General features: G+C 38.7%; 1 protein-coding gene across 1 annotated transcript in view; it reads right to left on the bottom strand.

Moving 5' to 3' along the window:
• Positions 1-21,581, bottom strand: part of LOC115497284 (uncharacterized) — a 71,512-nt gene that overhangs the window by 21,016 nt on the left and 28,915 nt on the right. Inside the window, exons 31-53 of the mRNA XM_072935803.1 lie at positions 20,553-20,715; positions 20,355-20,441; positions 19,682-19,816; positions 19,168-19,287; positions 18,426-18,673; positions 16,598-16,791; positions 15,227-15,529; positions 14,308-14,537; positions 13,036-13,298; positions 12,873-12,924; positions 12,137-12,487; positions 11,183-11,539; positions 9,835-10,185; positions 8,783-8,914; positions 7,990-8,139; positions 7,413-7,529; positions 6,598-6,771; positions 5,678-5,885; positions 4,509-4,675; positions 3,026-3,138; positions 1,714-1,867; positions 969-1,131; positions 125-312 (exon numbers count right to left, since the gene is read on the bottom strand). Of these exons, the coding sequence (XP_072791904.1) occupies positions 125-312; positions 969-1,131; positions 1,714-1,867; positions 3,026-3,138; positions 4,509-4,675; positions 5,678-5,885; positions 6,598-6,771; positions 7,413-7,529; positions 7,990-8,139; positions 8,783-8,914; positions 9,835-10,185; positions 11,183-11,539; positions 12,137-12,487; positions 12,873-12,924; positions 13,036-13,298; positions 14,308-14,537; positions 15,227-15,529; positions 16,598-16,791; positions 18,426-18,673; positions 19,168-19,287; positions 19,682-19,816; positions 20,355-20,441; positions 20,553-20,715 (4,420 nt within the window). The remainder of the gene's footprint in view (positions 1-124; positions 313-968; positions 1,132-1,713; positions 1,868-3,025; positions 3,139-4,508; positions 4,676-5,677; positions 5,886-6,597; positions 6,772-7,412; positions 7,530-7,989; positions 8,140-8,782; positions 8,915-9,834; positions 10,186-11,182; positions 11,540-12,136; positions 12,488-12,872; positions 12,925-13,035; positions 13,299-14,307; positions 14,538-15,226; positions 15,530-16,597; positions 16,792-18,425; positions 18,674-19,167; positions 19,288-19,681; positions 19,817-20,354; positions 20,442-20,552; positions 20,716-21,581) is intronic.

The following is a 21,581-nucleotide window of genomic DNA, read 5'->3' as shown; positions in this document are numbered from 1 at the left end:
CCTACAAGAATATCAGCTGCTCAGCTTTCACAGTCAGAACTTTTTATACATCCAAGAAGGGGGATAGTTTGCCTTATAGTCAAGTTCCCTGGCTTGCTTAGTCCCCTTTTTAAATAAAAAAAATCAAGCAAACAAACAAACAAAAATTCTTGATACCCTCCTGACATTTATTTGCTCTGGGACACTGTACCTTGTCCTTCTCGTTCCAAATGACAGTAAGAACATCCTGGTGACTGCGTGCTGAATGTTTCACATATAAGTTGGCCCAGGCATGCCGTGGAAAAGGGATGGAGAGAGGATGGAGAAGTTCCACTACAAGGAAAACAAACAGGATTTGCCACCAGGAATCATGACCATTCCCAGGACATTTTTCCACAGGCAGCAGGACATCCCTTGGTTCCCAGGGAAACGCTCACACACACACACCCCTACCCAGCAGCCACAAAGAATTCAGTGTGCTGATGCCTGCTCAACAGGAGGAAATGTGAGAACAGGAACCCTCTCTCTATTTATCAGCAGAAAAATAACCAAAAGATTGACAGCTACACCCAGAGTAACTTCAGCAACAACAACCAGGGAAATAATGTGTGTGAAACTGAGATGGCGTTACACTGGAAGAGGAATAGCTTGCAACACTTAAACAGGTAAGTGCAGTTATCTTCTCTATTTTCAGATCATATAGTCCCAGCATAAGGGTTTAACACCTCAAGGTAGCAGCCAGTGTGACCAGCGCTCCCTTCAGCACCCGGTACTTCAGTTTTATGTTCCATATTCACAAAGCAGAAAGAGTATTCTGAAGTGGACATTTCTAACAGCCAGACCTATAATGAATTTAAAGCAAATAAGACTTTAGAAGCCCTAAATTGAAACTAGGATTGAAACCCTTTGGACATGCATTTTGAAATCAGATTTATGTAGTTTATTTTATAGTCTGCTTTGAACACTTGTAAAAGACTTGAGAAACCTACCCTGAATGCTATGACCTCCAGGCAGCTTTGGGAAGAGTCCAGTGTAAGTGCCTGTTAGCTTTATCTCTCTGCCATCCCACAGGGCAATGTGCCTCAGCAGATGAGTTCTGTTGCCTTTTTGGTAAATTGTCATCAACACAAGTTGCCTTGGAAAAAAATTTAACTAAAAATAAAAAAGGGCAAACATTAAACCCCAAATTCTCTGAGAAGGTAAAACCTAAGTGTAATTTTGGTACCCCAAAGTCCTGTGGGGTCTGTAGGAATGTGTTTTTAAAGGTCTAGCACAATGTTACTCTAAGCCCACTGCTTTCATACAAGCAACTGTTCGTTTCTACTTATCTTCATTTCTACAGAAAGTTGTCTTTATCCCACAGAATAAACCTTACAACATCAAGAGTCCCACTATTACAGGATAAATCCAGCATATAGCACAAACAACAATAGGTATTCGTGACCTCTTTTCTTATTTAGAGAAAGAAATGTGTGGTACCTGCATTATAAAAACTGGTTCCGTTTGTAGCACATTATTTTTCTTATTTTCTATATATCCTACATGAGTGCTCCATCTATAGGAGCAAACAAATATAAACTCAAACTAATCCACAATCAAATGTTTGCTCATGCTACTGGAGAAATCAAGAGCAAAACACCTCATACAGCAGGAGCTGCATTTGGCCTTCACTGCTTGGCAGCCACCCCAAGTGCCCTCCTGTCACAGCCTTTGCTATCAGTGGATGGTACCAACCTGGGCCATGGTCTGTGCCACTTCAATGGCATTAGTGTAGCTGCTTCCAGTCAAAGTTAGCTTTGCTGAAACATTGAAATCCCTTTTTTCCATCCTGAGGTAGAGTTTGCCTTTTGCTTCACTCATATCATAATTTACCTTTTCAAGTTCCCATTAAATTAAAAGAAAAAAAAAAAAAGAAAAGAAAAGACTGGGATTGTTAACATTTTTAAAAACAGGAACATCCTCAACAATAACAAAAATGTTAGAGATACTAGTACTAGAAATAAAGCAGCTTGACTCCTAACATATTAGACAAGTCTACTTTGCAGTGATGTATGCGATGGATTACTTGCAGATAATTACCTTAGAAGACAGTTGTGCTGCACAGGGGAAGTACTGTAGAAAGAAGGGATCAGTCTGGAGTGCTTTTATATTCAACTCTTCACTAAAGGGAAGAAATGTTCTCTTGTTCAACAATATTTCAGAAAGTCGACTCTTGCAGGCAGCACAAGTTAATATGAGTTAGCTCCAAGTCTGCCACAGCCTTTAGAGTTAAAATTGCATTACCTGCCACTTAACACTTACCCAGCTCCCAGTTTTTGACGCATTCACACTAAATGATCACCTCTGAGCTCAATAAAAAAATCTATGTATGCATCCCAGGGACAGAATGTAGCCCACTGGACCAGAAACCATTTTGCCATAGCAAATGCATCAGCTTTTTAAAAATGAGAAAGATATTTTGGAATCTGACTTTGCAAGCACTGTCATGGTTTATAAACTTAGAATTTACAATTATTAGAGATCTTAACAGAACTTACAAGACTTTTCAGTGCAAAGGTCTTTTGCTAGAAACTTAAGAAATAGCTGAAGTACCCCAAGGTTAAAAATATCACACCTCTAAACATCCTTAAAAGCCTACAGTTTTGTGCAGATACAGCCACACTGACACCAACTTAGAAGACCAAGTTGCCATAATTTTACAAGTTTCAACCATGCCAAAACAATTTAATAAGATTTAAATATTTATGTCAAGTTAAGTTATATTTTTAAGTATTTGTCTCATCCAGGCTTAGAGTTTTACAGACTCTTTCACTGTGTGCTACTTGGATTCTGAGTGGGCAGGCAGAGACAGGTGTGGGGGGAAGAATCTGTCTGCAGCCCTTCAAAAACTCCCCGAGGTTTACAGAGTGTTTGGTGTGACTACTCACTTTATCCAAGTTTTGTTATCCATTTCACCAGTGATTTGGTGATTTATACAGTAACTGTATTCTATGGAAATCACAGTGGCCTAATGGCATTTTTATAGTGCTCAGAATGATCCTTTTACCCTTGCTGGTCTTTTTTCCTACTGATGGAAAAGGAGAAGTTTTTGTTTTGTTCATAGGTCAGCCTCAGAGCACCTTCAGTTTCATTTTCAGTCATGACTTCTTGAACTGTCATCTGTGGAGGGGGAAAATAAAAAAATGACATGCCATAACGTCTACCCAGTATTTCATCTCAATTGAGCACAATCTCTTGACTCACTTAAAACCATCACCTTGACTGAAGTTTATCTTCCAGACAGGCCTTCTGGATGCTTCCTAGATGTAAACCAAGAGCCTCATGAGAGGTTTTCCTTTTTTCCTGCGTGTTTTTCCATAGCTACTCATTTGTATTATTGGCAAATATTAGTGTTACTTTCAATGTACCCTTATCTGGTTTAAGTCTAAAGCTGCTGGTTCTTGTTTATGTCTTCCACAATTTCATGTTTCATGTACCAGAAAGAAATTGTGATCTTTTTAAATTTTTTTTAAAGAAACAGATGAGGTTCCACCTACTTTTTGCTCCAGGGCATTCCTCCCACAGCTTCTACATCATCTACAGCCTTATCCTGAAAATGCTAAAGAATCTCTCTGGGAAAGATGAGGGCCATTTCCCACACTTCAGTAGCAACACTGGTATTTGCCAAAGTCTGTGGGAACAGTAATTTCTAGTTATACTCATATTTTATAAATTAATAAGGCACCTCAAGAATTACCATCTCTGCTTTTCTTTTTTTTATTCAAACATTTAAAGCATAAAAGACATTTCACTAAATATTAATAGGGAAGAAGCAGTGAAAATATCTAATACCTTACTATAAAAGGTTGGCAGTAAATATTCCCTTGAAACACTAATACTTAATATGCAGGTTTAATATTGATCTAATGTTTATGTTCAGGAAAGTTGACCTTTAGTCTTGCATCCTAGCTACACATGTCCTGTTATTTAAAGAGAAGGTGGTGGATCACTTGGAAATGTTTTTTCTGTGTACTACCCTTAAAAAGGGAAGGGGACATTTCAACTAATGCTTCTTTCTCCCAAGGAATAAACAGGTATAGGCTTGGTTGATCCTATTAAGTAGTTTTGAATATAAATCTACTTCTGTTTATTCAACACTGAAGCATTTTACGTATTTGTGCTACAAGTAGTTTAACCAAGGCAAGGAATTCTCTAGGTATGGAGGACAGCTGTTTTCTACCAAAAGTTCTTTCTACTTTTGTGAGCCCTATCAGCTGCAAAGTGATAATAAATACATGCCTTTCTGAAATTATTAACCCTGAAACTGGGGATTTCAGATACCTGACCAGGTTCCTTAGAAACAGACCACTAGCTCTGTACTTGGGCTAAATGAGGATTCAGATAAACTGGACCAAGTCAGCTCTCAGCTGCACTTGTATATAAACCTGGAGTCATTTTACTAAGGCCACTGGAAGTGCTCTGGATTAATGCAAATGTAACTCAAGTGACAGCTTTCATCAAAGCACAGCAAAAGTTTTGTGGTGCATTACCTTAAGAAAGAAGGGAAGTCCCAGGTGATGGAGAAGTGATATTGAATGCTTCACCTCTGCCACGAACACAAATACACCAAAGAGTTCAAAGTCTGTGTCAACATCCACAGTCACAGTTATATCTTTCTCATCGTATTGGATTTCACAGACAGTCTTGGCTTTGTTTTCTATATAGAAGGGACAAAATAGCGCCAATTTGAGCAGCTAATTTTTGAGTAATTTCAGTACTGCCTGTATAAAATCAACCCAGACAGCTTTTAGCTTAATACATTCATCAAGACAAAGTAATCATTCAGGATTACAAGAATCTTTGGCCTGTGGTTGGAGGGCAGAGTTTTTCTGGATGTCCTTGAACTTTGTCCTTACAAAGTCTCGTGGTAACAGAGCTTGTGTGCACACATCCAGTGTTAAGTGGCAAGTTAGTTCCTGTCAGGAATGCGTTTGTGCAGCTAGAGCTGACTAATCCATAAAACCAGCTGCATCCCTGGCCTGCAGCAGCCTCTTCCAGGGAACAGCTCTGAGCTGTTCTGACCTCCAGTGACTCATTTGGTTCCAGATACAGCAGCTCAACAATGCCCAAAGAGCATGACCTGAATACCTTTCCCCACTGTCCTACATTTTCATTTTTGAATAGGAGACTGCAAAAAGATCAAAATGAGATAAGAGATGTGAAAGTCCACAAATTCTTTAAGAAAAAACCCACATAAATGGTGGGTTTGTGGTGGAAATCACATGGTGACTGTGGCTGTCCTGAGAATGACCTCTTGTCCTGTTGCTTTTTTCTGAATGGGTGAAAGGAGATGATGCCACCACATTAGTATTGATTCAGTGCCTGCTAACCTCAGTAATTCCTGCCCTTTGGTGCTCTCACAATTGTTGAGTTTTCTTCAACATGAGTATATTCCCCTAGGGGCACTTAAGGTGCCTGATCACTATGTAAGAGAGAAACACAGATAGGATTTATGCCACGGCAAGCTTTAATGGTAGACTTTCTTCATCAACTAATCACAGATGCAGTTTCAGAATGACAATTTTACTTACAAACAAGATAAAGCCTCTTTTTAGGTACTACCAGCAAATCTTAGCTTGTAGCTGTTGAAGGAACAGCTGAAACTTCCTGATAGAGCTATTAGAGAATAAAATCCCTGCCAGGAATGGCAGGTACCCACCTGATTTCTGTAAACTGAAAATCAAGTTGATTGCCTTAGGGTAGCCAGATGCCTGGAGGACCTCGCTGCTGTGCACGCTCTGGCAGAAGAGATCCACTTGGTGGCCAACATAATAGGAGTTTATTATGTATGTGATTGATGTTTCTCCAGCTGCAATGTGCACATATCTCTCTTGAGTAGTGTTTCTCCCTTGAAAAACCATATCTATCTAAAAATGACATGTAAATATAAGTTCTCAAAACAATATTTAAATAATATTTAGTTTTAAGACAGGAGAAAATGGAAGTGAAAGAAAGTTCTGTCTAGTCTATACTAATGTCAAAATCTATCCATTAACAACATATCTCTTGGCCTTTCATTAATCATCTTTGACTTTCAAGTATGAAGCTTATTCAACTAAATGAATGTCAAGCCCTGCCAGCCTCAGTGATCTATGACAAATTTTCATTAGGTTATTTTTTATCCCACAAACACAACTTCCTTCTTATAAAGGCTACTTAATATATACCTACTGACAATATTTACCAGATAGTAGGTACTCCAATACTTCTCTGAAAATAGCACACAAATACTTCTTTCAATATAAAATTCCCATTCAAGAGCAAAGGGGCAGTAGTCCAGTTCCTGGTGCAATGTGCTCAAGCTGTCCTGTAGAGTTACAATATCAACAGCACCCACTCTACTACCACAGATCAGAATGGAAGAATCTCGTTCAGAAAGAAGCCAATGAGAAACTTTCTATTTCAGTAGTTCAGGTTTTAGGCATCCAGAGTTTTTAAATATCAGAAAGTCTCAGCTTCCCTCCTGTGCTTTACAAAATGGGAGTTTTCATTCAAGCCATGAGCTTGAATTACATCCTTATACAGGACAATAATTATAATTAAAAGCAAACAAACAAAACAACAAAACCCCATAACTACCTGTAAAGATGATGGGACTCTGGCTTGTAGCAGCCATGGCAAAGAGTGATGGAAATTCCCTGTTATGTTGGTACTTGTTTCAAACTCCTGAATTTGTCCTTCAAGAACTGTTAGGTGAGCACCATAAAGCACTTTCAAACTAAAGCTCCTGGTGACTTTGAGGTTCAAGATAGCCTGCGTGCAACAAAACTAAATTGTCAAAAGACAGAATTGTAAAAGTTAAAGCTCCTGCTAGTCAAGGTTCTTTCTTTGGTTGAGACAGTATAATCTCAAAGATGTGTCAACAACACATCTTGTATCATTTTATAACACAACACAACATAGTTATAAATGTCCCTTTTATTTTAGAGCTCAAACATTTAACATGTATTCTCAAGTATGGCCATACTTTAATGCTGTTCAGTTACATGATTAATAAGTCTTGTGTTACTCAGATAAAAAAATATGCCAGGTAAGCACAGTTCAGAAGGAAAATACCATTTGGAAAGGACCCTTTGAAATCTCAGCAGTGCTCCCCTCTGCCCTGTGTGTCCAGGGGACACTGCAGCTCTGCCAGACACACAAATGCAGTGCCCTCCTCACTCCACAGCGGGAGCGACCTCCAGCCCCAGGCCTGTGGAAAGTTCTGGTCTAAACTATTCTCCCGTGAGAACAAACTGAGCTTCGGAACTCCCCTCAAGAGCAAAGGGAGCACTTAGACTCCTCTTCACCAAAACAGCAAATGTGTAAAGTCCCATCTACACCCACTGCTCTTTGCCATCTCACTTCCTCAGCTGCTGTCCCCCTCGTGCCATGGCTCCAGGTTGATAACCTACCTGCAACTCAATCCTGTCTTTTATTTGCAAAGTCTTTAATGTGTCTATGTTATGAATAAGTTTGTAGTTAAGAGACACAACATCCAACTTCTTGACAAAGTTCAGTTCTTCTGTAATCTGTTCAATTCAAGTAAATATGACAAAATTAACTGTGGCACATCTCTGAAATGGAGGCTTCTCTGTATAACTACAATCATTGGACTAATTACACACTAGAATAAAATTATGAAAGCTATGAAAACTTTATGGTGAAGAATTATCTAATTTTTTTAGAAGTCACAGCTTTGTACTGTAAAAGGGAATATGCTGCACCAAGTGAAGATTCTTGATAAGGAAGATTTGATATAGTTTACAAACGAGAGTCAAGGATCATTGCTGATGTCAAATTTGTTGCAAGGAGCAATTGCACAGAAGGGCTGGCTGAAAGATACTGCTTTAATTTAATTAAGGCCTTTAGAACTAACACAGCCCTGGCAAAGTATTGCATTTGGATTGCCTGCAGAAACAATATTTACCAAATCAATTAGCTCACTTCAACTCCTATTTCACATATTACTGATATGGAGAAGACACTTACTTGCTTGTTGTTCACACAGAAATTAATAAATCCTTTATAGGAGTCACTGTTTTTTTCTGATGCCACATCAAGTAACATCCTCATGGGAATACCAATGTCAGCAGCTCCTTGGATGTTATGGGTTAGCACCACATCCAGCTCTTGCCTTTCCTGTTAACAGTTCACAGCACAGAGAGCAAAGCACGTGTAGAACCCAGAGATCGCTGCAATACAGAGCTCAAACCAGAAATCTGTCTGTCCTACATTTAACATGAATTAAAGTCCCACTAGCTATGCTGTTTCCCTATGGCACAGAAACATGCAGAGATCACCAGTTATGGCAGGAAAGTGAAGCACCTTCAGGAAACAGGTACTTGTGCTGTTCTCTGCTCTCTTGCTCTGATGACAAGAGAATCTAAACTTGTAATTGTCAACAGAAAAACAAGAGATTCACAGTCTTCCCTATGTTGCTGTCTCAATGAATAAACAAACAACAGTGTCTCAATTAATCACTGCTTATTATTTTGTAAATCACAGTGATATCAGGAACATCCAATAGTAGAATACAAACAACAAACATTCACACATAAAGAGCATAACAAGGAAATTATTCAGGAAGTGCCAGAAGCTATATCCTATTATCCTATACATCAGTTACTGCACATTGACGGTGCCAGATTTTCAAAGATTTTATTATTTAATTTTTATTCTGGCATTTATTACTTAAGCTGGACTATTTGTTCCAAATAACATAGGTTAGAATACATTACTCAGTATTTTGTTCACACATTCCAACAGTCTGCAGGGTACTCACATCAGTGACTTTTAGTATAAAGAGTCCTCGGAATTTACTTTCATCAACAGTGATCAGTGTCTGTGAATCTAGGTTCATCTTATCCATCAAAAGATAGCCTGAGCCATCAATTTTTATTGGTGCTCCAAGATCCTGTAAAAGAAAGAAAAAAATATTTTAATCACCACTTTTGCACTTAACCACAAATACATTTTCCCTCTGAAACTTAATTTCTTATAGTAACTTTAATCACCTAGTTGTGAAATCAAGTATATCAGGCAGCATAGGCACAGGATGTTTCAGAAATCTTGAGAGCTTTTTAATACATTTTATAAATGCTGTCTTTTTTGTTTTGAATATGTCTGATTATTTTTGATAAATGAGTCAGGATAATAGAACACTGGACAATGTGGCAGCTCTTCCTTTCTAAATGGAAAGTTAATTTATATTCTGTGCTTGACATTGTCCCAGTGGCACAAAGCATCCATAAATTCAGTGAAACCAGACAGTATACATAAATTTATTATGGCAGTTCTGTTTTTGGAAAAGGGCAAGTGAATCTCATCTTTGTATATTCAGATTTGCCCTGACTTGCATATTGAATTCACAGATCATAATGTGATAACATGTCTCTCAAACTTTCCATACGCTGAATTTTCTGACCTGAAGATTATCTATTTACTTCATATATTTTTAAACTGTTTCAGTTTGTTTCTCAAACTGCTGAGAAACTGTAACTGCTTATAAAGCTAAAGACAACTTTGAATAATCATTATTTCTGAACAGTAAAACCCTGCAGAATTTTCAACCATGTTTTAGAAAACACATTGGAGCTAGTACAGGCAAGTCCATTATCTGCAGGTACTGATTAAGAGAAAATTTGGAGTATGCCATATGAAAATACAGGGAATGACTGGCTCCAGAAGTAAGATGCAGCATTTAAAGAGAATGCTTTTCTTATTTCTCTGCAACCTCTTTGAAATACTTAGATTAGTCTTTTGACTTTAGCAGGTACAAAGGTCCTGGCTTAGATGTATAAATTCAACATTAAAGGAGAAAATTATTTTCCATACCTGAATTGTTTGGCATTTGTTTTCTATAAGCATTTTCCACTGCAGGTTCTTTTCAGGGTCAAAGTCCCCATTCATCTGAAGCTCACAGGCACCCAGTTTCATTCCAGCTCCAAGAAGATACTTTAAGTGTTTCCGTGCACTGATGGACAGCTTATTTTCCCTCGGGATTTCCTTCAGCTGGGGGAGGTCATGCCTGAATTGAATCTCCAGAGCCATCTTTGGCTTGCACTCTGCTCTCACTTCAAGATGGGCAGTTTTGCCTTCTGTTTCCAGGACAGAGAGCAACTCTGCCTGGCACTTGTCTTTCTGAATGGATCCTGTGAGCCGTGACTGAGTTGGGAAACTGAGATCCTATCAAGATTTAAACAAAAAATCCTTTGGAATATTACAAACACTCTAAGACAAGTGTGTATTATATGATACAATACCAGAGACAAAACCTACTATCTCCAAGTTGACATTTTTCTTCCTCTCAACAAGAAAGGTGATTTTTCCTGAAGAGGACCTGATGCAAGATTTAAGGGCTGTCCTGAAGAATTCACAACTTCTGCATCTTTATGAAGTTTAATATTTACAAAAAATATAAAATACCTGTTTCTTCAGATTGGCAAAGTTTACTAAATATTCTATACTTCATCCAGACCACACCAATCTCAGTTTTCAAACAAATTAATGTACAAAAATCATAGGCCTAACAGATATCCTTGCATCTGATTGTAGAAGGTTTGGTTTTTTTAATAATTAAACTTCCTGCTTGTCTTGTGCAACATCCCAAATGAAAGGTTTCTTCCCATTCTGTCAAAGAATTTCTAAAAACACTGAAAATTCTACTATTTTTAATACTTTAAGGGGTTTTAATTCCCTTTTCACAACAACTTCCCTGTCATTTTTATGTTGCCACTTTGTAGTTGAGGAAGTTACTCAGTTTGAGGATTTGAAAGCAAAATATAAATTCCTATGAACATCTAGGAAAAAAACCCTGATTTTGCAATAGTCATTCTTTCCAATGTAGTCAGTGAGACTAACTGGAAAAAAACAAGGAAGTTCTCTTTTGATGTAATTCTCACAGACCAGGGAATATATTTCTGACAGAGTTCAGGCTAATATTGCTGTTCAGCCTTAGAGGGCACTGTCGGCCTGAGAAGGCAACAGTCAGCAAAGGCTGAACTGATCTCAGTCTCAGAGAGCACCTGGGAACAGGATGTGTCAGACACTGCCTTTGCCAAATGCTGTGAGACAGGCGTGCCTTTAGAGTGCCTTCCCAACACTTCAGCACTGTCATTTTAGCTAAAACCCACATGCCCTTCATTTCATCCCCAAACTCTCTTTAAAAGCTTCCCAGAGCTACCTGCAGAAGCTGACATTCTGTTTCTGTTTCCAGTGTCCAGTCAGCTTTATTCTGAACACAGAGATCCCCTCTAGCCTTCAGTCTGCATCTGCCTGCCTGCAGCAGGAGAATGACTTCTGTGGTGGAGTCTGTGGCTGCAGAGAACAGGATTGAGTTTTCAAAAGGCAACCCAAGCTGGCTGAGCCAGGGAAATGAATGCCTGAGCATCCCTTGGAGTGTATATTCATGCTGACAGGAGGTGTCTATCTGCACATCGACTGCTCTGCCATCACACTGCAGGTTCATTAACAAGCCCACATTGCAGATGTTCTGTTGAAATGAGCCCCCCAAGACTGCAGCACGAGGCAATCCCATCCTCTGCAACAGAAAAGATTACACAGTTTAGAACACACAAAGCAAAGGAACTGTCTTCCTCCTTTGTTCCTTATTCATGAGAAAGCATGCCTTCTTTCTGAAACAATCTGCATTTGGAAAGGACCATACAAGACATCTTATTAACAATCTGCATTTGGAAAGGACCATACAAGACATCTTATTTCATAGAGAAATCAGAAATTTCTCTGTGAAAAAGCAGAAAAAAAAATGGGGGGAGTGGGGGGAAAGAAGAATAAATCCTTGAATAATTTTTTCACAACTAATGTAGAAGAAAAAAAATCTTAACTTCCACAATTCCAAACTGAAAGGACATGCTTTTCATTAGATTTTAGGACAAAAGTTTATTTTAATTAATAAACTATTATTAAACAACATTTTTTATGGCAATAGCAGTAACACCTACCATTGTATTACTCCAAATTATCACTTCCTCCTGCAAGTGCTCTGACTCATTGCTCTGTCAGAACTTTAATGACCAAATTTGGCCTATTCATAAATGTGTCAGGAGACAGTTTTCTGTGACTCAGTGATCTGAAATGCGAAGACTGGAAGGGTATGCAGAAAACAATCTGGGCTTACCTCTAGACTGACACACTTGTTTCTAAAAGCAAGTACCCATCCTGTCTCATTGCTTGCCAGGCTCACTTCCCCGTCAGCTTCCAAAGTGCAAGGTCCAACGACAATACCAAGGATGCCCTTGTACTTGTCACTTCTCATGGCTAACACCTTCAGCTGGTTCTCTCTGGCAATTCCCAGAGAATGAAGTAAAGGCAAAGAATGCTGGAAGTTGATTTCTAAATGAGGATGGGTGTTACTGGTGGCGTAGAGCTGCAGGCAGGCAAATATATCATGAAAAGAAACATGTCCAAAGAGGATGACAGTAAAGTTGCTGGTAAATATTGACCCATTCAGTGAAACTCTCGCTGGAGTCTGAAAAATTACAGAAAACTGTCAAGTTTGCTTTCCTGTCAGGTCACATACTGTTTTTAAAAGCACATATTAGTAGAAGATAACTGTTCCCTACACAATTTTGTATTCATCCCACATAATTATAAATGCTGAAACAAATGGAGAGATGGACTCAAATCTTTGTTTTGGAGTTCCACAATAGAAATAACAGGAAGAAAACCCAAACCAATAATTAATTAAAATATTTGAAAGCACACACAAAACTTCCAGCAAGCTGAAATTCAATTTCTACATGTCCAACAATGCCAGTACTCAGACTCCCTCCATAGTAGTTAAGACACTATGCTGTTTAGAGCAAAGTTTATAAATGAAGTGGGTACCTCAAAATGATGAAATGCAATTGTACCATTGCAATGGCCAGAAAGTTGTTTGTTAGCAGATTCTCCACTGCAAGCAACCTGTTGATGTTGTCAACAAAACACATTCAGAGAATGAAGAAAACCAGGGAAGACTAAAATTCAAAGGAGCAAGTTACAGGGCTGCTTTAAGGATCAAATGGATGAAGGCACCAAATCATAGATTTAAGGTTAGAGCTCCATTTCAAAAAGATAAACAGTTTAGTGTTTACTGCACTAAATACATCACAATATATGGCAGGATTTATGCAAACCTCTAGTACATGTGGAACAATGTCCATCAGTCCTCCCATATCATGGTGAAGTAAAAGAGAAACTTCCATAGCAGTGCCAGTGATTTTCTTCTCTATTTCAATCTTGAGCTGCTCTGTCTCCACTGTGGTTGTTATCCCTGCAGCAATCTTTTTGGAGATATTCTATGCACAAAAGAAATCAAATCATGGAAACAAACAAACAACAGCATCTCAGCAACAACTGGGAATGGCAGAGTGTGTTGCACTGTGCTTAAACATCACAGCTTGTGTCAGGGTGGCAGCACTGTTAAAATAAAAGTGCAAATTCATCAAGGCATTTCAAATAGACATTACAGTGCTATGCCAGACCTTCTAAATTCAGTGTATCAATAATTCCTTCTGGCTCCGAAACATATTGAGAGCATTTAAGTACCCTGAAGGATTTGAGCTCTAAGGCACAAACAATTAAAGCACTGGAACTACTAAAAAGCAAGGCAAAGGAACTGTTTAGAATTCTTTCTCTGCACACCTCTGTGTCTCACCCTACCACAGCGGTTGAAGCCACCCAAATGTAAGCATGTGAGTGACTTGAGTTTTGCAGTGGATGTCTGAAATAGCAAAGTATTTGAAACCTTCTTTTATGAAAATATAATCTGTGATGCAAAAGAGCTGTAAAATTCACGGATCTATAGCAGAAATGCAGATAGAGAGAACAGCAGCAAGCAACATCATACCAGGAATATGGTCCATAATGCTTCTGTGGGTAGGAATTTCCAAAGGAAAGTCATGCTAAACACTGTTCTGCTCTTTAGCAGCCATCCAGAGGATGACACCAGGACCAGTTAAATCCAATATTAGATGCAAGCCTTAGGCCTGCTGATCCACTTCCCATTTATAGGGGAAAGATAAAATTGGACTAGACATATGTTCATACACAGCAAAGCACTTCACTTAAATGAGTACTGAATGTAGCATCTCATTTAGTCTAGATTCAGCTCCAAGAGCTTAGATGACAGGTTCACAGTATGACAAGGAGCCAGACAAGAACTTTCCTTCACTCAGTAATTTAGTACATCTCAAAAAGCAGCTTCTAAAATAAATATATACAGTACACAGGAAAAACCTAGAGTTATTATATATACACAAATTGTCCTACCAGAAATCAAACTTTCACAGGCAGAATTCTTCTTACCTCATAATAGCCAGCAGCTTCTAAAACAAAAGGGAACCCATGTTTCTTTATCTTTGAGATGTTGTGCTTTAAGCTCACAAATAGCTGGAATGTTGGAGGCTCTGCGGCCAGTCTGTGCCCCTCAAACACAGCAACAATCCTCTCACTGCCACTCTGCAGGGCTATGGCAATGGTGTGATTTCCTGTGCCATGCTCACGTGTGGCACTAAGAATGCTATCCAAAGGCAACCCTATTGACAGGGAAGGAAGTAAAATCAACACAGCACTTCTGGATTATCGTTACAGGCTACAAAAATGCATTGCAGATCAAAAGCAGCCTTCTGTAATTTTTCATAAGAAAAGACACACCTTTATAAAGTGTGATCACTTCACTGATATTTATAGAAAGACATTACCTACCAGGTGAAAATCATATTGAAAAGGGACTGCTAAATTAAAATGTGGCATGCACTTTGGAAATTAAGAACTTTCCTTTTCTTAATAAAGGATATTTATCAATTGGTATTGTTTCCAACTCCAGTAGTTAGCTGTTTACAAGATTCAGAAAAGATTTATTCTGTCCAAAGGAATCCATGCAAAATTACTGATTACTCCAGTTCAATGAAAATCCATGCCTTTGCTTAGGAAACAACACTTGCCATAAACTGTACTTAGAGGAACTGGTCAGCTTAGATGCTGTGCAAGAACATAGTTGTACAAGAGAGAAATAATTTACTCTGAAGTATTTCAAAACTCTTTGAACTATTTCTGTGTCCATTTTATGTTATTTTCTCAACAATATTAAAAAGAATGCTGCTCGGTCTAGAACACATTTTGTTCTGGTGCAAGCAAACACAACTCATCTGTTTCCAATGTTCAGCAGTCATTTAGATAAATTCACCTTGTTAGACCATACCATCAAATCAGATTTTCTTCCTACCTGCATTTTTTAAAAAGTCGACATTATGTGTGAAAGTCCCACTGACTCTGCCGTGCCCATTGTCCATGATATTTAAAAAATCTACAGAAAGAGCCTTCTCATCCACCTGGAAGCTAACTAGCCCCACTTTCTTCTCTTTACTCAGTTCCAGGTGTCCTTTCAGTCTTGCCTCCCCTGGGATTGCCTGACTGCCATTCTGGACGATGGCAACAGTGATATTGTGCACAGTGGTATTCCCAAACACATTCCTGTTCCTGACATGCAGTCCATACAGTCTTTTGTTGACCATCACATTGATGTTACCTGTAACAGGCAGAAATTATTACTGTGGAGAGAGATTCTTGGGACAGAAATAGCCACAGTTTTAGAAGTAATGTATAAATTAACCATTACTTTAATACCAGGAGGAAGTAGAAACATTTCTATTTATTACACTAGATAATTTTGCCTAATCTAGAGAGCAAAGCAGTTCAGTGTTGAGGGTATCTACTAGTGAGTGTCTCTTAGGCCCTGTACTATACTGCACTCCCTCTGAAGTAAAATTTACAGATGGATTGTGAGTTACTACTTGTGTAATTGCAGGCTAAACAATCCCTCCAGAGCTCTGCAGTGACCTACTCCACCCATGGAGCCATTCAAAGGACTAGGAGACTCAAGTCAGCCCCCACATTTCAGAAGAGGAAAGAGGCCACCCACAATTTCCTTTAATCTATGAAAACATGAAAAATTGTTAGTTCACTGAAAAATACTCTCAACCCAATGACCCATGGTTCATTTTGCATGCAAAGTACTCTGCTCTGCATTATACAGAATCACAGAATGGTTCAGGCTAGAAGAGACCTTAAAGCCCATCTTGCTCCAACCTCTCTGCCATGGGCAGGGACACCTTCCCCTGTCCCAAGTTGTTCAAAGCCCTGTCCAGCCTGGCCTTGAACATTTCTAGGAATGGGGCATCCACAGCTTCTCAGGGCAACCTGTTCCATTGTCTGATCACTCTCACAAGAATTTCTTCCCAATATCCAATCTACACCTGCCTTCTGTCAGTTTGAAGACATTCCCCCTTGTCCAAAGTGCTTCTCCAGCTCTCTTGGAGCCCCTTTAGGTACTGGAAGGGCTCTAAGGTCTCCCTGGAGACTTTTCTTCTCCAGGCTGACAACCCCAACTCTCCCAGCCTGGGTCCAGAGCAGAGGGGCTCCAGCCCTCTGATCATCTCTGTGGTCTGCTCTGGACTTGCTCCAGCAGGTACACATTGCTCTTCTGTTGGGGGCCCCAGGGCTGAATACACTGTGCAGCTCAGGAAGGATTACATTAAAATAAAGCAGCATCCTTGGATAGCTGCAGGTTAGAACAAAACGCAAAGAAACAGAGTACCATCGTGAATGTTGTTTTTGCACTTCAGTAATCCATCCAGAGAAAGCAGATGAGGTATGGCCTTTAATCCAGTAAAAGTGTGTTGGACTCTTCCATTTAGGGACAAAACAAAACCAACTTTCTGCTCCCTGGCTCCCATGAAATCCATGTGAAGCCTATTTTCATTAAGCTTCACGTCAGAAGACAACAGAAATCTAAAAAGACAGACATAAATTTTGTTAGTAAGATATTTTTATGGTTGATTCAGGATTGTCAAGACACCCCTCCTCACTCAAAGCATAATCAATGAGAGCAGGGTGCTCAGGAGTGTATGTGGTCAGGTTTGGAGTATCTCCAAGCATGGAGACCCCGCAGACTTTCTGGACACTCGTTCCAGTGTTGTGAATCAGGCAATCAGATGCCTTGCAGTCAGCACACGCTATTTACCAGATGTTTATAAATTCCTCAGTAAAGCTGCACAGAGATTGGCAGACTAATTTTTCTTTAAATTTCTTGCATGCTTTTGTTCTGGTTCCTAAAAGAGCTGGAGAGACTTTGAGTTGGAAACTAAACCTTCTCTGTCACAATATGAAATATCTTTGGTGCTGATTTAAAAGCAAAATTTGAGAATTCAGTTTAAAAAATAATTATTAGTGTCACCATTATGTGAGTTTGGTAAATGAAGTAGCAATACTTCTTTGCATCTTGGCTCTGAATTGAACCGCGTTGGAAAAACACGGCACAGCTTTTTAGGGAAACCTGCTGGAGCAACAAAATTTTCTGTGTTGTTAAGTATAAGACTGAGACACAATTTTCACATGGCCTTCAACAAACTATCCATTGAATTATCTGACTTCTAGCCTGAAGTATACTAACAAAATACCTAAAAGTGAGGCAATCACTCCAGTTTTCATAGTGTTAGATATCCCTCCTAGAAACTGGAACCCTGTTGAAAGACTGATGACAAGTAAAACCTCAGTGAAAATCCACTCCATGGGAAGAACAAAACTACGTCGTTCAGAGAAGTAAGGTTTATTCCCTCAGTCAGCAGCTGAAGTCTGTACAGACTGCATCCTTTTAGCTGTTCTCCAGAAACATTTTACAGTTTATTTTTGTTTGTATTCTCCCTGTAAAACAAACCCTAAAAAAATTGTCAATCCAAACATTTTAAGTGTTCTGTTTCTTTCCTGTGAACTGCAATAAATTGTTCGCTTATGGCTTACCCTGGTATTTAAACAAATTAATGCACTGTTGGAAGCCTAGAACTGCAAGCATACTGCAGAACCACGCGAAATACTTCTTCTTGGAATAGTTTATGTTATTTTTAGTGTTACTAGTAAATCTAATGTGCTTCATCTAAATTGTTGTAACTTCTGATTTCTTTAAGTCTTATTTCCTCATTCTCCTTATTCCATCCAATTGGCAAACGCTGGGACCTCTGCAGAATTCTTCATTGCGTACTTTTGTATTTGTGAAATTTGAAAAATCAGCTGAAACTTGGAGGGCTAAATTTCTATTTCCCACCTCTGGCACCTCAGAGCTTTCTCCGATACTTTAAAACCTTTATTAGAAACACTGGGAAGTGCCCTTTTCCACTGGCATAACTTGTACTATATCTTCACTCAAAGTTCTCCATAAGAAAGTCCTTCGAAAGCAGCTAGATGACATTAACACAACTTATTTCAACTTATGAAACATAAGGATCAAAAGTATTTCAATAACAGGGATAACACATGAACTGGCATTTACTCAGTGGTCTTGCTGCAGCCATAGGAAAATAGGTACATTTAAATTTGTATTCCGGAATACTCTTCAGTTCCTCAATTAACCAACATTCTGATTTCTCTACCTTGATGGAAATATTTTGCCCATGAGCTGGAACTGTACTGATTCTGGATTTGTCAGGACAGTCTGATGGAGAAAAGCCCTCAGTTCAACAATTCTGGCATTCCTCCTCTTTTCGTTGTTCATATCAACCTCCAGCATCAGCATTTCCTTTCCATCGGAATGAAGGTGAAGGGAGCCATTGACATTGTTTTCACCATAACTCTTCAGGGCTGCCTGGACCTGCACACAGAGAAAAAGGAGAGGAGGACATTAAGGACCTCAGATTATAATACACAATACTGAAACATCAGTTTGAGCAATGAGACTCAGGCAACAAGTTGGGACTGGACAAAAGCGGAGAGGGGAGTAAAGGGAGAAAGGAGTTTTTAGTTCTCATCTTTGTTTCTCATAATTTAACTAATTTTATTTGGCGATAAATTAAATTAATATTGCCCAAATTGAGTCTGTTTTGTCTGTGAAAGTAATGGGTAAGTAATCTCCCTGTCTTTATCCCAGCCCTGTCACAACAAAATGTGAGCAACATTGAATTTTAAGTACAATTAAAGTAGACTTTAAGAGTTTTCTGAATTTCAGCCAAAATACAAGCCAACTATTCCAACCCCATGTAGCTATCTAGCCAGAACAAACTTTAACCATGAAAAGTTAACTGTTTCCCTAACAATTTACACCTCTCCAGTATAGTAATTGCAAAATAGTAAACTGCAAAATCTTCAAGCAACAAGACTGTAATGACCAGGACTGACCTGTGAAGACGTGTTCTTGTTAATGATGACTTTTACATTCACACCACAGTCAAAGTGTTCCAGTTTAGTCTGCCTGGAGAACAGCTCCCCACTTAGGCCCATTGCGTGTGGAAACTCAAGCTATTTGACAAAGTAAAGTATCAGAATAAAACATTGCATTCCCCCCAGTTGCCTCATGTGATTTAATGTCTGAACTTCTAGCATGAGGTGGGTGATGCATATATGCAAATGTGTGTATCAAATTTTACCAGTTTTATCCCAAGATACTGAAAAATATATTGAAAGCAGTAAAAAAAAGCATGAAAGAAAAGGTCAACATGTCCCTTACAAAGTATTATTGACACAAACTATTGATACATAACTGAACCTGCTGAGATACCTACTGTTATTTGTCAGAGCCAGGACTTGATTGGATTAGGATGTTTACTGGCATCAAGCAATTATAATTCTAAAGACAACGCAGTAAAACAGTCAGCAAGACATAAAAAATACCAAAAATTAAACCCATCACTACCTGGAACGAGTGTGTCACATCCATGTGTAAAAGATGTCTAAAATCTGCTTCACTGGATTTGTCCTGATACCTCCCTAGAAAACTGAGAACATCTTCCTTATTCACCTTTAAGACAGTCTCAAGCTCATGCTTCACCTGTGTGTTAAGAAAGGGAGTAAGCAAAGTGCACTGAGTATTAACCCTGTGTATAATGAAAGATCAGAGAAATCATCCCCACACATCACGAAAAATAAAAGAGTTTCTATCTATTATATTTTGGCACAGAATGAAAAATTAGGAAGAAGAATGAGAAAAATGAGGAAGAAAATGAGGAAAATAGAAGAAAAGAAAATGAGAAAAAATAGGTACATTTGGTAAGAGGGATGAATAGACACAGCCAGATAAGGGTAAATCCATTCCATCCCAGTACTTGTTTTATTAATAATACTCATGCATAATAACATTCTAAAAAAATACATATTAAGTATTCTTATCATAGATTACTACACAACATATTATTATACAAAATTAAGGAGGTACCAAGGACCTAATCACCCTCTGAACATTTTGGTTGCAACAGCTATGTGGCAACAAACGAAAGACCTATAGCAAGTGAGGTCTGAAAAGACAATTAAGTGTAAATAAAAAGGGTGATGAATGTCTCCTAACTGAACCTAATGGGAAATTTACTCACATTTTGATGACTTAGAGTTAAAATGCACATTTCAACATCTTTGGGAAATGTCCTGTAGTTATAAGGATGAGTTAAACCAGCACAAATCTAAAAAGAAGTTTGAGGGAAAATGCAAGGAACATAAGTAATATGCAGTAAACCACTCATTTGCAGGTTGTTCTGGTATATCAGACTAAAGAAAGTGCTTGGATAACTCACATAGGGGTTTTCAGGTTGGTAACCAAGTATAAGAGTCTGAACAGTTTCCTCCACCCCATTTATCAAAACTTTTGTTTCCATTAAATAGTGCTTTTGCTTTTTGTCAACAGTAAATGTCTCCTGCAGAAGAAAGCTCTGCAGAAAAGGTACTTTAAAAGGATGCCTGGAAATAAAGAAGAAATAAACATAGTGTAAAAGATCTTAATAGACAACTACAACAAGAAATCATGCAGAGTTCAACCTGAACTCAAAAATTATCAGTTACCACCAGGGTGTCAGGTACAGAAGCAAAACACATGGGATTGGACATTTAAGAAACTATAGAGCATAATGACAACTTCATACAAACTTCACACACTAACCTGAATTTTGATAGAGTTTCCATCCTGAATATGGTAAATGCCTGGAAGGGCATGGGAGAAGGTGCTGCTCTAAAGTTCTGACATGCATAACCAGCACATACACCTTCTATACCTGCATGGCCAAGACTTCATTTCAAATAGGGAGTGTCCAATAGCTCCTGGCAGTTTTGAAAATCTCACCTATCCACATTTTATGTTTTGTGTAGAAACAGTATCTACATGCCAAGAATCCTGTGCAACAGATGTTCATCACTACACAGCTCCAGGAGTAGTTTACTACTTCAGTGTAATGTTTTATGGACTTTATTAAATATTTCTGCACATTTACTTAGTCAGACCTCTTGGAAGCATGCATGAACCTTTATAAGCAGACACTGGACAGACTTTAGACATGTTAGAATATCTGGTACAGCTCTTCATTTACATATTTTTCTACTGAAAAGACACCTTCCAGTGTTTTAGTTATCTCTAAGCTGCACAGTGGCTCCTAAGGCAGCACTCCTGTGCATGCCTGTTGATCCTGCTGTGCCTTAAGAAAGATGAGATTTGCCTAGAAGTGATCCAGATGTCACTAATCTGAGCATACATTTTTATTGATGCCTTCAGGCGGGCTTTAGGAATGGATAATGAAGAGAGAAATTTCAGGGACAGTCAATATGTAGGAGCA

The sequence above is a fragment of the Taeniopygia guttata genome, chromosome 14, assembly GCF_048771995.1.
Source record: "Taeniopygia guttata chromosome 14, bTaeGut7.mat, whole genome shotgun sequence".
Taxonomy (NCBI): domain Eukaryota; kingdom Metazoa; phylum Chordata; class Aves; order Passeriformes; family Estrildidae; genus Taeniopygia; species Taeniopygia guttata.
This window is presented reverse-complemented; position numbering and strand designations above follow the sequence as displayed.